We start from the raw sequence: 15,798 nt of genomic DNA on the forward strand, positions 1-15,798 counted from the left end.
TTACCTTTGCTTTGCGAAAGCGGTAGACCACCAGCATGCTAACGAAGTCGAGCAGCAAACACAGGGCTTGGAAGGAGATGATAGCAAGTCGCAAATACTTATCCTCCTGGACAAAGCAGGGGCTGTCATCAGCACAGTAGGGGCAGCCCTCCCTGCAGGGTAGGCAGACATGGACTTCTTCTGATACATCTTTTGCACTTCCTGTAAAATGGTGATCCGGACCCCTTCCTGAAAGTTCCAAATAAAACCACAGTGTCATTGCACCTCTGAGGTAGGTGAGACTGAGTACAGAATATAACACATCCTCACCTCTTCATTCCTTTTCCCTTTTATTACAGACCTTCTGTCAACCTTCTTGCTAGAGGAGAGAGTTACTTTGCCTTTAGACTCACACATTTTTTTTTTTAGCCCTGTGATTCAAAAAAAAAAAAAAAAATTTGCCATTCAGTATAATTGAGGAAAATAAGCACAAATAGAAATAAAACTCTTCAAAGTCAGGAACCAGTTTTCTATTTTATATCATTTCCACTCACCTAGTGATACTCCCTACAGCACAAACCACATTCCATAAATATCTATTAAGGAACTAAGCAGAAGGAAGCTGTGTTTTCCCTGTTCTAAGTAAGCACACACAACACAATGCTTCTGGAATTTCTTGACCTAGATGGTGCGGAATCCAAAATGAGGCTTTGATTGCTTCTTAATTCAGCAGGGATCTCATCTACCAAGTTCATTAGGTCTAAATTGGATAAAATAGTACTTAATCAACAGTTGTTCAGTATGCAATTTCCTAATGATGGTGCATCCTTTGCCCAGAGTACAATCCATAGTCACAGGCTGCGGTATAATTTCCCACTTTGCATGCCCACAGGACATTTCAATACTATTAACTAACTAACTGCTGCTATTGATCCTAGCATTAAGATTCTTCCGTCTCAGTTACCAAATTTAACTTAGCTCTGAAGCCCAAAAGGTAAAGATTCTCTTTTAATTGTTGAGTTAGCATTGACAAACATCTATTTAATAACATATAGTAAAAAAAAAAAATAAAGAAAAAAAAACAAACAAACCTATTTTCAACTCTGAATTCAACATAAAGACATTAGTGACATACACCCACGTTAGTATATAACGCAACCACACAGTTCAATATAACACAATCTTAATCGATTGAAGAATTTGAGAAAGAAGTTTTTCTGGTTAACAGCATTTTGGTAACATAAATTTAACAGAGTCTTTATTATTTTCAACTCTTGTTGAAAGTTCACAATTTTTTTCAAAATGTATTTGTCTCCTTTCCTTCCTTAATAAATATAATAGCAAAACATAATTGAATATTTCTTTAATGATTCATGATACATTGCTTTTTAACAGTCATCCTGTTACACAGTGAAAAGTGTAAGAATTTTAGTGTCCAGCAAACAGAATTCATATCTCTACACAACTCTGAGACACTGGACAACTCACTTGTCCATTTTGAGTCTTAGTTTACTGAAGTATGAAATGTGAATTGCTGTGGGGATTAAATGAGATAATGTATATAGACCACAATGCCTAGCTTTCTCCCCTTCTCCAGATATGGGAAATGCAAAGTAGAATTAGAAATCCATTGGTACCTTAAAGAAAGGCACTATTTGTTCAAAAACAACAGCAGCAAAAAAAAAAAAAAAAAAAAAAAAAAAAAAAAAAAAAAAAAAAAAAAAAAAAAAATCAGAAGAAAGAGCTGAGGTAGGGAGGGAGCAAGTAGAAAGGATAAGCTCCATTTTACAAAAATTGAATTTGAAGTGCAACTCATTGTCCAAGAGAAATATACAATAAGAAGTAATAAGAAGTGAAAAATAACAAGATTGGCGTGTGGGAGAAGGATCAGTGTCGGAGAAAGAACCTACTGAGAACTCTGGGAGTGAATAAGATATTGATTGGGGGATACAAAAAGGAAGAAGCTAGATGGCAGAATATTTTACAGTGTCATAAAAGAAAACTGGCATTTACTAGAACATGCTGGAAAGTGGTCAAAGATGACAACTGAGGAAAGGCTAGAAGGTTTAATGGTTATTTTATCCTTCATTGAGCTTTAAGAAAGTAGTTTGTAAAGAGTTCAGAAATTGAAAGTAGGTTGTCAGAGCTTAAGGGATAAATATGTAATAATATAGAATATTATTTTAATAAATGCTCCTTTGAATGAAAAATAGACAAAGAGTCATGGTTAATAGGAATAATAATGATGGAGTCAACAAAAGGATTTGGTTCTTTGTTTTCTTGTATTATGGGTGTGAACCAAATGTAGCCGTACGTGGCAAAAGAAGGCATTAAAAATTAAGGAAAGATGTGGGAGGACTACTGAAGAACTCGAGAAGTAAGGAAAGGATGTAATCAACAGCATAGTTCAATAAATTAACTCTAAGAATAATTGATGACTTTGATAGTATGATTTACTAAGAGTTCTAGTCAAAATACTTTTTCAATTTTCTTCAATTATCAGTAGCCTAGAAACAACTGGGGAGGATAGAGAAGTTGAAGAGAGAGAAGAAAGAGGATTCTGAAAATGGTATTGCAGGGAAGGCGGAAAAGCCAAAACCAGGCCGTGTAATGGACCTATAGCCTTTGCTTAACCTTCCAGGGGCCTCCTGAGTCTGAATATAAGGGATGAGAGGAAAACATTTTTCCATCATCAGCCTTTCTCATTGATCAAGGTGGCTTTCAGAGTCGTTAACTTCCGCACATTTTCTGGGTTATGCACTCACAGAACAGGTTCCTCATCCTGTGCCATGACTTCAGTGATGCCCCATAGCAGAAAAAGAACAGAAGTATGACATGAGTTTCCAGTCTGAGGCAAAGCATAATACATCCGGGCTTATGCAAAGTTGTTCACTGCTTTCAGGAAATAGTCATAGCAATAGCTAGAGTAAGAGGTAGGGCCAAGTGGCATGTGAGCAGATGAAAAAACAGATATCTAATACAGGTATCTAATAGAGAGGGAAGCTAGGGCACATATGTCAAAAGATATGAAGTATGAAAGCCTAAAATATTAAGAAAATAATGAATTAATTAACTCTGGAGTACAAATTGAATAGTCATGTAAGTGCAGCCAGAAAGGGTCACTGTACTGAATAAGAATGTTAGCAAGGATTCAAATGGACTGATGAGGGTGACAAAAATGTCAAGAGCTCTAAGGTCAGATTTGGGATACAAAAGGTTTTTGGACAAGATGGTAGAACGGGGATTAAATTTACCTTCCTATCAAAAATAGCAAAAAAAAAAAAAATGAACAAAACATTAAAAAGTCACTGTTTTACAGACATGGGACATCAGCAACAAAGAATGGAGATTCCTAACAAGTGTAAACACCCCTCAAACTAGCCAAACTACCATAAACAGAACCAGAACACAAGTTAAGTTAGTAAAAAAAAAAAAAAAGTATCTATGGGAAATCTTCGTTCTGTGAAATAGTCTTTCTGAACCCAGTCTTTGTTTTCTTGCTTTAGCTAAATAGGCAGATTGGATATTTTCTCATCGATTTAAGAAGCTCTTGGCTGCCTATAAGCCAACCAATATATACTATTTACTTTCGATAAAAATTAAACTTGAAACTTCGCTTCTACATTTAAAGGTATAATTCTCCTAGATGTTATAAGCAGAGACTATTTAGCACCTCGAATTACTCAAACATACTGCAGTATGTTAACTGCTTTGTGTATTTGAGCTTGTTAGTTTTTGTAACATATGACCATGGAAAGCAGTCACAGTTGCATTTTAGCTACATTTGACAAGACCTTTGAAAAATTTTCAGTCATGTTTAACCAATCAAGATTTGAAAGTTCCTCTTTGCTTAAGAACCAAATTTATGGTCCCCTTCTAGTAAATGTAGAAAACCTAACCTTATCCCTGACTCGTTTCATGACCATTATTTTTACTTTTGTCCAATTTCCTCATCTTTGTTATTCTATGGCATAGCGTATATTTCTCCAAATCATTTTTTGAATGAGGTAGTATATAGAACTGGGAGAACAGTACTTTAAACTGTATAGCATTTGGCAGAAGCAAGTTATTATTCAGCTCAACAACTATTTTGAGTGTCAAATTATGTGTCAAGAGTAGTTTTAGTGTGCCCGTGGAATTGATGTTCTAGCAGGGGAAACAGACAGATAATAGGTAAATAATATTATATGTTAAAATTGAGATGTGCCAGGAGAAAAAATTAATGGAGCAAGGTCACGGGCATCAAACATGCTGGGGGTGGGACTTGCGAGTAAAGAGAGTTCCAGGGAGAAGAGTCAGCCAGCACAAAGGTCCTGAGGTGGGGGCGTACCTGGCACATGTGAGGAAGTGCAAAGAGGCTGTATGGCCAGAGCGGGTTGAGTGGGAGGCAGTGTTGTGGAGGATGAAGTCAGAGAAGTAATGGGGACACATGACAAAGGGCACTGTGGACCACTATATAGACTTGGATTCTACCTTCAAGAAAGCAGAGAACCATGGTAGGGTTTAGAGTAGAGGAGTGATATAATATGCTTTATGTTGTTAAAGGATTACTTTGGTTCTATAGAGAATATACTGTAAGGGGTAAGGATAGAAGCAGGGGTATTAGTGGGAAGTTATTGCAGTAATTTAGTTGAGACTTGGTGGCTGGGACTATAGTATAATGGAACAAATGTTAGATTCAGATATAGTTTGGAGTTAAAGTTGACAGGATTTTCTGATGAGTTGGCTATGGAATGAGAGAAAAAGAAAAGAGTCCAGGATGACTTCTAGGTGTTTGGCACAAACTAGAGGATGAATGAAGTAACTGTCAACCAAGAAGGGGAAAAATGCATGTGGAGACATTTTTGGAGATCACACGTTCAAACTTGACATTTCAGTTTGAGGGTGTCTACTAGATACCCAAGTGATGATGTCAAGTAGGCATCCTGATGTATAAGTCTGGAGTTTGGAAGAAAGTTCTGCACTGAAGACGAAGACATAAAGGTCATCAGCGTTTAGATAGCATTTAGAGTAGCGGGAGTGGATCAGATCACTGAGAGAGTAAGTGTAGATAGATAAGATTCCTAGGGCCCTCCAATACAGTATTAATGCCAAACAAAATCCTTAATTACACAACTTTCCTAGGCTCTGACTCATATTTTAAAAGGGTATTGCATTATTTCTTCCCATAAATGCAAATTCAAAAGGCAATCAACCAACAAAGATTTTCTCTGGACTTAACACTATCAAAGAGTTCAAGCTTCTGTCTTGGTTTGGGTTCCCTGAAAGCAGAGCCTGAATTTCAATTTCTCCACACTCTTAGTCAAGAGCTGAGCAAGCTTAGAGGGCTTCAGAGAAAGTCTGAGACAGAAAAGGACAAAAAATTCTGTGGTCATTTGAAGTGACATGCCTGCAGCGTGCTCAGTAACTATCACAGTGACTAAAATCTGAGGTGGGTGAAGAGTATGTGATACAGGGCACACATACACACAAAATGCACAATAGCTCCAAATTCCAAAGTCAGCTGTCTCTGGCACCACTCGCATAGAATACAATTTGAATGGCGCCCCCTACATTTATTTGAGCAACATGCTAACCATATGCTGGACATAGAAAGGTGAATGAGTTTCAGATCAGATAACTCTAATTATATTGTTAAAAACTTTCCTATACATTCAGACAGAATTTAATTTGCAGAAGTAGTTTATTACTGCCTGGGATTATTTACTTTCTTTTATAATACTATGTCTCAATAATTTTGTGAAAGATAGTAGAGAATGAAATGACTTACTCCCAGTTAACATTACTGCATTTAAAAAGTTGAAACCTTTTCAGCATGCTTTTTATTATGTAGATTAAACCAAATCAATCTCAGTATGATGAGATACTCTAATCTGCTGGCTTGATCAAACTGCCCAAATCAGATTAGCAAAAAAAAAAAAAAAAAAAAAAAAAAGCAAAAGTTTTTTCACTCAAATTTTGCAAAATTCAACAACTGATATTTGTAGAGAATTGCCACAGACCCATAAGACATTCTGCAACATTGTAAACAGTTGGCTTTAAGCTCAGTTATTTGTTTCCTCTCCATAAGACACATCAGTTAAACAAAGAAAAAAGAAAAAAAAATTCTTTAATTAAAAACAAAGTTCATTCGTTCTGAAATTTATTTTGTGTATTAAATTTATATAATTAACAAAAAAATTAGGCTATCTTTTCTTATTTCTCTTACTAGAAAAATCTTTTTCCTAAATCAGACTTAGATATAATTTCTGTATCATAATAGAAAGATATACACTTCTATCAGTAATTCAATTTTGTTGTTTATCTATCTTTCCTAATTATGGCCCCTTCTACACTGACATATTTTGTTATTCTTGTAAGTCAAAGTTCTTTCATATTTATTGCGCTATCCCCCCATTCTGATTTACTGGGGAGACTGAGTTGCTTGTCTAGATTCAACCTAAAAAAAATGAAAATCAGAGGTAAAATTCAGAAACACAAGAAACTCAGATAGTCCTGTTGAACAGTCCTTTCCTACTGCTGGATTTAAATAACCCATTACACCCTTCACCAATCGGTTATCCAGAGATCCACACCAAAACAGAGTGAGCTCCCTGTCTCTGTTCACTTTTCTTCCTGAATATACAAGCCCTTGTGACTATCTTTATTTGTCTGTGTTCTTCTACTCTGCTTACTTCTAATGTTCCACGGACTGATATGCTATCCCCAAATAAACCATGTGCTCCCTAAGTATAGTTATCTTAATTTTGCAACCTAGATTAAAATTACAAAAGACCCAATATACTGGGCATTAAATACAATGACTGCAGGACATACAACAGAAAAAGCCCATTAACTCCATTATTTTTCTCAGGTTGGGACAGAAATAATAGTTAATAGGTATCATGTCAACTGAAACAGTAGTAGCTAGCAATAAGGTTGGCACTGACATAACTCCAAACCATTCTATATTTTGTGATATAAGTAATACTAAGTTATGTTGATTAGATATGTTTCAATATTCACAGATAAAAGGTGAATTGTTAGAAAATAAACTGTGATCACATTTTATCCTTTGTGCTCACAAGTATCATCAGATCAACTCACGAATGTCGAATAGTGAAGTACGATCATGAGAAACTTCCTCTTTAATAATTGCCTTAATGTTATTTGACAAGGAAAAATCATGAGGTTCTACACGGGGCACAAAGTGGTAAAACAGCGATAAAACAAGCTTGAAAGTCGGAGATCTGATTGCTAAAGCTCAAAAAAGCTAAAATTAAGGAGAGAGCTTTCTACATTCGAGATTTCATGTAGGATTCAAAGCACGATTAATCTTCTAGTTCCAAAAACATTTATCAATTTATGCTGATAAACTATGTCTCTATCTAGGACAAGGGAATATATGCGGCTAGTAGATATCATACTACTATTAAATAATAATGGGACTTTTGTTAATATACTGAATGGTATCTTAAGTTTAAGATAGTTTAAAATTTTAGATTTCTAGAGGACAGAGGGCATGATATGTAGATCTCTTTATACACTCAGAACTGAATACAGTATTTTACATATATTGGATTCTCAGCAAGTAACTGCTAATGATGGAAAGCATTCTCCCAAAAGAATAAATTAACTGATCTGTAGTACAACTGTACAGCTAAAAAGAATATTAACTTAATAAGTCTTCATGTTCTTAAACCATTTTAACTTAAGAATTTTTTCAAAATTATATTTCTCGAGATGCCAGACACAAACTAAAAAAATATTTTAAGAATATGTTATCATAGGTGTCTTTGGAATCTATAGGAAAATCTGTTTAGAAATCATCTTTGATGATAATTTGATTTGAAAATTTCAGTTCTGAGCAACTTGAAACATTTACCATGCACAGAATTACGATCATCTTTGGAAGGGCTTGAAAATGAAGATGATACTTGGAACTATCAGATAAAACAAACAATTCCTGAAGACAAATGGCAAATATGAAGAGCTATTAGCTTTGGCAACAGCAGTTTTTCATGTCATTATATGGGTGATCAAGTATGCTGCCTTAAGCATAAATCTAGAGGACATTGCGAGAAGGTTACAGTAGCAGCACAGGACGTCTGGGAAATCTGCAACATTCACCTGTAAACATGAGCCTGTCCAGATAAATTGTGACAACCATGAACAGTACATTAACCTATTTGCTTACCTTAATTTTACTTCACTGACATCAGAAAAATACAAAACCTCTAGACATTTTTTACATAAGTATATTTTATATTTATATAAACTAGTAAAAATGTAAACTTTATCATGAATGGGCAAGTAAACCATAGTACATTTACTCACGGACTTCAATGCAACTACTAAAATAATGTTGAAGAAAACTATGTATGATGTTTAAAATGAATATAATACCAAGTTTTTAGAAAGATTATATATAGACATCTATATAAAAAACATACTTAAAAAATTAAATGACCTATAAATTTTCAAATGGCTTTTTAAATTTGTTTTCTATATATTCCAAAGTTTTTAAATTAATGTGCAATATTTCTATAATAAAAACATAAATATTTTAAAACTCTGGCCCTCTAGATAGGAATGAATAACAAAGTAGATTTTTGCTCCAAATCCCAGAGACCTAATTAACCTGCCAATGCTACAATTATTGAAAAATCACAGACCTCTGATTTAAAACATAATGTTCTGAAAATTAGGTTTTTGTAGCTTTTAATTTTGATATAATTTGACATCTACAGAAAAGCTGCAAGAAATCCCAAATAAATGGATAAAAATGATGTAAAACACACACACACACACACACACACACACACACACACACACACTGGAATGTTATTCAGCCACGAGAAAGGAAAATGTCCTGTGATTTGTGACAACATGTATAAACCTTGAGCACATATTGCTAAGTGGGCCAAGTCTGACAGAGAAAGACAAGTCATATATGATATCACTTATATATGGAATATAAAGGTCAAATTTGTAAAAAATAGAGAGTAAAATGGTGGTTACCAGAGATTGGGAGATGGCGGGAATGAGGTTGATGGTGTTTAAGGGTATAAACCTATAGTGAGTAGTAAATAAGCCACAGAGATCTAACCGTACAGTATAATGAATATAGATAATAATATCATACTATAAGGATGTAATTCCTTTATTGGTAATTATATTACAATACATAAATGTATCAAAGTAACACTGTATACCTTAAATTTAAAAAACATACCATGTAAAATTTATCAAATAAAAAAGAAATCCCATATATACTTTACTCAGATTCACTATTTACATTCTACAGCATTCATTTTATCATTCATATTCTCTTGATAGATTTATGAATTTAAATGTATATTTATAAATTTATATGTATACTATCTTTTCTAAACCATTTGAGAATAAAGTTAGGTATTGTATCCCTTTACCCATAAACACTTCAGTTTGTATGTCTTAAGAGCATTTTCATACAAAACCACCTTATGATTATTGAAGTTGAGAAATTTAATATTGATACAATATTTTCTATAAATAGTCCATATTAAAATTTCATCAATTATGCAGTGATGTCCTTTATGTCTATTTTTATCCATCCAGGATGAAATCCAGGATCATGCATTGCATTGAGGTGTCATGTCTCTAGTGTCTGATCTGGAACACGATTAAGACAATAAGTATTTTGTCTCATCTTCCAAAAAACTTTTCTGAATCAGTTTGTGAGTTTTGATGAGTTTGGTAAGGTTTTTGAATGACTCAACGAATTTGAATCAACAAATTTTTAAGACTGTACCACATAGCAGACACACAGCTGTTAAAAAATGTGTATATTAAATGCATGTAATGAATATTAAACTGTGTGTTACTGTTGGCTACATTATTTTATGTTGAATAATTAAGTGCAGTACTTTATTCTCCATCCTTAAACTAAGAAATGGAGATGATTTTAGTGAATCCATCATTTTTATACTGTTCTCTGAAACTCTGTATTACTTATTGATATTCAAATAAGATTAGAACAGTTAATACTATTAAAAATGCCTTACTAAATATTTCACCCCATTTGGAGGTTTTTGAAAACTTTCTACCGAAATAAGTTAGACAACTAAAATAACCCACCCAAAACATGCAGAGGTACAGTTTTAAATAATTTGCTTAGACATCCTATCACTTTATTAAATTTGAATTTCAGTTAATAGTGTTGTCATTCATATCTAGCCAGATCTGTTTTCACAAAAAAAGTTTAGCAAATAATAAAACTGCATTATTCATTAATTAGGAGTTGTCCTTATAAATAGTGTTAAGTATTAATATTGTAAATTTTTTCCTTCAACAAGGTAATATCATCCTTTTCCTGAGAAAGGAATTGCAAATGGAATTAGAAGGTAACATTACAAAACTTATATGGCCAAATTCTATTTAAATGCCCACTGCCAAAAAAAAAAAAAACCAAAAAACAAAAAGAAAAAATTACATTGTATGTACACTGATAAATTTTGTCATCTACCACAAATAGCAACTTCAGTCATTGCTGATGAAACACTAAAATTTTCCAGAAATTTTCTTAAAATATTGTTTTGTTTTGTTTTGTTTTTTGGTTTTCTGAAATGAAGATTCAACTAATGAACAAATTAAAGGGGCACGTTTGAGTATCTATATAGAAGTATGCCTACCCTTTAAGGCCAGTTAAATCTTCAAGCTCTTACATTTGACCTAATTTACTAATATTGGACAGTGAGTTGTATTCTCCTCAAGACTGCCCTCATTTGTTATTTGTAGTATTGCAGTATGTTCTGGGAGGATGTGGGTCTGTCCTTCCTTGGAAACCTCACTTTTTTTTACACACTTTTTTCCTCCAGTTGTCAAAAAGATGTCTGGCACACAATCAGTGCTCAGTAATATTTCTGACACATAAATTAACCAATGAACCAGTCAATCATAGACCTCTTCTTGGAGGTGTTGTGGCACTCAGTGGTAGGAACCGGTTCTGACAGAGGAAGATACAGCCTGGACCTTTACAAGACTAGCCACCCGTGCCTTCCTCCTTCCATTCCACAGCCATGAAGAGAAAAGATGAGTCATAGACATTGAAAATAATTCAGTTACAAGTAACAAAGAATCGAGTCAGACATTGAGAGTCCAGCATTAACTCTAAGTACAGATAATACTCATCTGAAATCATTATTAGGGTAAACATCTCCTTCTTTTCTATACACATATTTGCTTTTTTATTAGAACTGAGGGAACATATTCATCAATCAATGTTAAGAGTTAAAATACTGCAATGAGCTACCCATGGGAAGATAAATTTGTTATTTCATCTGTTTGGGATGATGAAGTAATCTGCTTCCAGTCTTAAGATAGATAAAATCACATCCAAAAATTAAGTGGAAAAAGGTACATGCAAATGAGTGGCTTCCACATATTCAGGAGATTTCTGTGCATATTTGGTTCGATATTTATAATATCCACAAGGCGAGAACAGTTAGCAGACTGTGGTTATACTTAGACTGCTATACAAAAAGGTTCCTATTGTTAGGACATGAATATATATTTGCATATCCTAAAATCAGGATTAGCTAATACACTTTCATATACTTACATCATGAATGGCTAGCTGTAAAAATAGGTTCAAAATGAAGCCCAGTTCAGACTTTAAAAACTTATATAACTCTCACTATGAATATAGAATTCAATCTTTCCCTACATTTCTGAATGCTTACTTATACATATTATATTCACTTTTCTGCTGATACCTAGATTTTTATTTCTTACAAGTGACTTTACTGGTATTTTCCTTAAAAATACCATCTTAGACCTGAGACATATTCTGATGTGAATTATAAAATTATTAAACACATATGGAAAAAAACACATATAGATTTTTTTGCCTCTCAATAATATATTCAATCTCCGCAACACCCATTACTTAAGTACTATAAATACAAGAACTAAGTTCTCAACATTCACATTAATATAATAATCATTATAATTTGGGGGATATCATATGTTATCTGACTTACTCCTCACAACTACCAAGGGGATAGATTTCACTATTCCTGTTTTATGAATAAAGGAAGAGAGTCTCCGAATGTACAAAAACCTTGCCCAAGTCTCCTGCTAGGAAGTAGAGACAACATTAGACTCTATCTGACACATAGGCAGCCTGATGCAGTCAGCCCACTGGATTATAAAGTGTTCCCAGTCAGTCACTTGGAATCGTGAACAGTTTCCTCTAGATGAATACACTACGGCCTGCTGTGTGCGCTGGAATGGACGTTAAGTGGGAAATAAACCCACTGAGTGTGTTGGTTTTCTGTTACTAACAGATTGCCCAAAACTTGGTGTCTAAAAGCAACACAAATTCATTTTGCTTCTTACATGAAATATAATATAGTTATAGTTATATTCATTCTTATATTCCTGTAGCTCAGAAGGCTGACACGAGCTAAAATGAAGATGTCAGCAGGGCTGCACTTTTTTTCCCCAAAGACCTAGGGGAGACTTCATTTCCTTTCCTTTTTCAGCATCTTGAGGCCACCTACATTCCATGGCTTCTGAGCCCTTTCCTTCATCTTCAAAGCCAGAAATGTGGCATTTCTCTGACCCTCGCTGTGTCCTCATTTCTATCCCTGACCACAGCTTGGAAAGGTTCTCTACTTTTCAGGGCTCGTGTGATTAGATTAGGCCCACCCGAATAATCCAGAATAATCTTGCCTTCTCAAGGCCCATCATTTAATCACATCTGCAAAGTTCCTTTTTGCCATGTGAGGTAACATATTCACAAGTTGTGAAAATTGGGACATGCACATCTTTGGGGGACCATCTATTCTGTCCTACCATGGTGAGCTCATGTGTGGATGACTAACAGTCAAATTTCCCTGCCAGAAGTTTTTTAAATATTTGGCGTAAAATGATTAACATAAGTGAATCTCTAATTAGCAGTCTAACAATGTAAATAAATAAAAATAACAAAGAAAAAATCTAATTTCAGCTTGTAGGGGAGACGGAAGGTTTTTGGAGGATTGACTTTTACATCTCAGAATAGGGCCCATTTTAAGGACAAATTGAATTGAAAAAATTTGGGACTTGGAAATATATTCCTCCACTGGGAAGTGGAGAAGATACTAGATGAAAAAGATAAAAATAGGCAGAATATTTGAGGAAAGGTGTCAGCAGAATAAGCACATGCTTCTAACAATGATCATAAAACAACAATATTTTTGAGCATATGATACGTACCAAATACTATGATTAGAACTTTACATTCATTCCTTCATTTAATTGTTATAAGAATTCTATGGAGCACATGATATTATATACATATGACACAAATGAAGTTTAGGGAAATAATTTAGCACAGTGTAAGTAAGTAGTAGATCCAGAATTCAAACCTAAATTAGCCTCATTCCAAAGACCAGGCTCTTAATTACTGTTGAACTATGATAGAAATTCAGCTGTGAGATTAGCAACTAGCAAGGCCAATACGGTTCAGAGTGTTTCCCAATAGTTGAAAAGAACATAGTCAAAGATAAATAAGGTAAATGTAATAGTTGATTGTCTGAGAAGACTGGGAACAACTTATTCCATCTGCCAGACACATTTACTGACTAGACTCCACTCCCTACAAATGGGACAAATGAAAGAAGATATGAAAATTTAAAATTAGGGAAATGACTGAGACAAACACATATGCCCAGGCAATTAAACGGAGAATTTTACTACAACAACTAGAGTAAAACTGATTAGGACTAAGTTTCTACAATATAGCAAAACTGAAGCAGATCACAAGGCTTAATTAAGACCAAGAGTAAATGTAATGGTGCTGATTGAGAGAATCTGATGTTCAAGCTCTTTTCATTTGTTCCAAGTTTTGGATTGGTACTAGAGACTGATACTGGACTTAGACTATGGATGGCCAAAGATCTCAAGCTTTCCAGTCATGGAACAGAAGAGAGGTAAGTAGTGTAAAACCCAAGCACAACAAAAAAAGATGATCATCGCAAAGATCATCTCTGAACAGTTTGCTCAGAGTTCAGCATTCCTATATTGCATCTGCTTTCAAAGAGCTTCCCTTCTGTTTATTCCAAGACCATTCATTTTTTAAAATCTCTACTTTTTTAAAATCTTTTTTCCTCACCATCAATAGCACCAGAGTTGGCAAAGCAGGAATTGTCATTTTTAGGTATGGGTCATCTGAAAGTTGAGTTTATTTGGAAATGTACATGAGCTGAAGTCAATCTAAAAGATGAGAGAGGTAAGACTGAAAGGCTGGTAATGTGTCTACATAAAAGAGAAAAGACATTTCACTAAAGATAGAATTCATACTAAGACAGATGGATTTAAGGAAGACGAGCTTGTCATAAGCTTGTATTTCATCAACCTGGAAGTGAACAACCTAGATTTGAAGAGACAGTTATACATCAATACTTGGTTATTCTGAAAAACTGCTACTATCCAGATGTCAGATCATATTAGCTCTCATACAACTACAAATTTCAAGAGAGATGCCAGGAACACAATCTCTGGGCTGTCAGCACAATTTTAAATCATGTCATTTCAACACATTGTTGTTGGTCTTTACAAGTCCTTTGTTCACTCTGGGCCTGGGTCTAAAGAAAGAATTTAAATCACTTTATATTTTAACAGGATTTTTAACAGTCATATATAGGTTTTCTCTAAGAGATCAGCACTGCATCTTAGCTCCTCTCTCCAAATGGGACACAAGACTATAATAGATGTGGGAATTTCAAGTCTTTTTCTAGATTTACGACAGTGCATTAAGTAAATTTTATCTTTGAAGTGTATCCTTTTCTGTTTTCTATACCCCATTTTTCCCATCAGGCAACTAATTTCCTCCTGTTGTCTTCCACTTCTAAATATTCTTCCTATTGTGCTCCTCAATGCAGCACTGGTTGTTACAGATTTTTGCTGTCCCATTTTCCTTCTGATCCATGTAGAATTCATTCTCCAAAAGTTCTGGTTTAAAAAATTTGTTATCCTAATATGATAAAAATATGTGTGACAAAGTGCTATTGACCAATGGTGCTTTACATATATCACTGATGTCTGTTTATATATGTGCATATGCTTTTTTGTTTGTTTATTCACTTATTTAACTACATCTATGAACACTTATTATGTGCCATGTACTGTGCTAGCATTTTACATGCTTTATCCCATTTTGAGGGGTCTTCAATGCCTTCTTTACCTTTGGTCCCAGAGCTACATGTGGCCATTCCTTACTTTCTGGATACCTTCTCAAGAACAATGAAAATGACTGCCCCTATGAATTGCCTGGATACTATGATTAAAAGGCTTAATATAGTAAAACACAGAGATATGTAGTATATATCTAATATTCGATGAAAAATACGAAGAATGTTAGGATAGTCCTTGGTAGAGGATTCTGGTGAGTTCTAACTCGTATTCCTGGTCAGGTCGTTGTATTTTTTCTTTGTTTAGGATGAGGAGTGAATAATGTTGGATTTTCATGCAACTTGACAGTACAATTAGGAATGGTATTTTGGTCAAAGAGTACTTTACTGACTTCAAATTATAAGGTGCAGCTAGCTTCCCACTCTGTCGTTGAAGAAGGTCAGTTCTGGTTAAGTATGTGCTGAGGTCAAAGCTGAATCTTTTCCATGGCTGCACTGTGTACATGAAAATTAGACTTATGCAGACAAGCAGACTTTCTTAGAGAGAGTAGGTCCAGTGAAAAACACTGGCTTTTAAAATAAGGAAGAAAGTAGGAGGTGTGCAAATTAAATAAAGATAAGTTGTTAAAGGTTAACTAGTTTCTCCTGTTGGTGTTATAAGCAAATGGTATAGTCATTCCCT

General features: G+C 34.4%; 1 protein-coding gene across 1 annotated transcript in view; it reads right to left on the reverse strand.

The window, feature by feature from the left end:
• Nucleotides 1-15,798, reverse strand: part of GPR158 (G protein-coupled receptor 158) — a 313,167-nt gene that overhangs the window by 126,925 nt on the left and 170,444 nt on the right. The window contains exon 4 of the mRNA XM_016124940.2: nucleotides 5-228. Within this exon, the coding sequence (XP_015980426.2) occupies nucleotides 5-228 (224 nt within the window). The remainder of the gene's footprint in view (nucleotides 1-4; nucleotides 229-15,798) is intronic.

The sequence above is a fragment of the Rousettus aegyptiacus genome, unplaced genomic scaffold (genome assembly GCF_014176215.1).
Source record: "Rousettus aegyptiacus isolate mRouAeg1 unplaced genomic scaffold, mRouAeg1.p scaffold_m13_p_10, whole genome shotgun sequence".
NCBI lineage: Eukaryota > Metazoa > Chordata > Mammalia > Chiroptera > Pteropodidae > Rousettus > Rousettus aegyptiacus.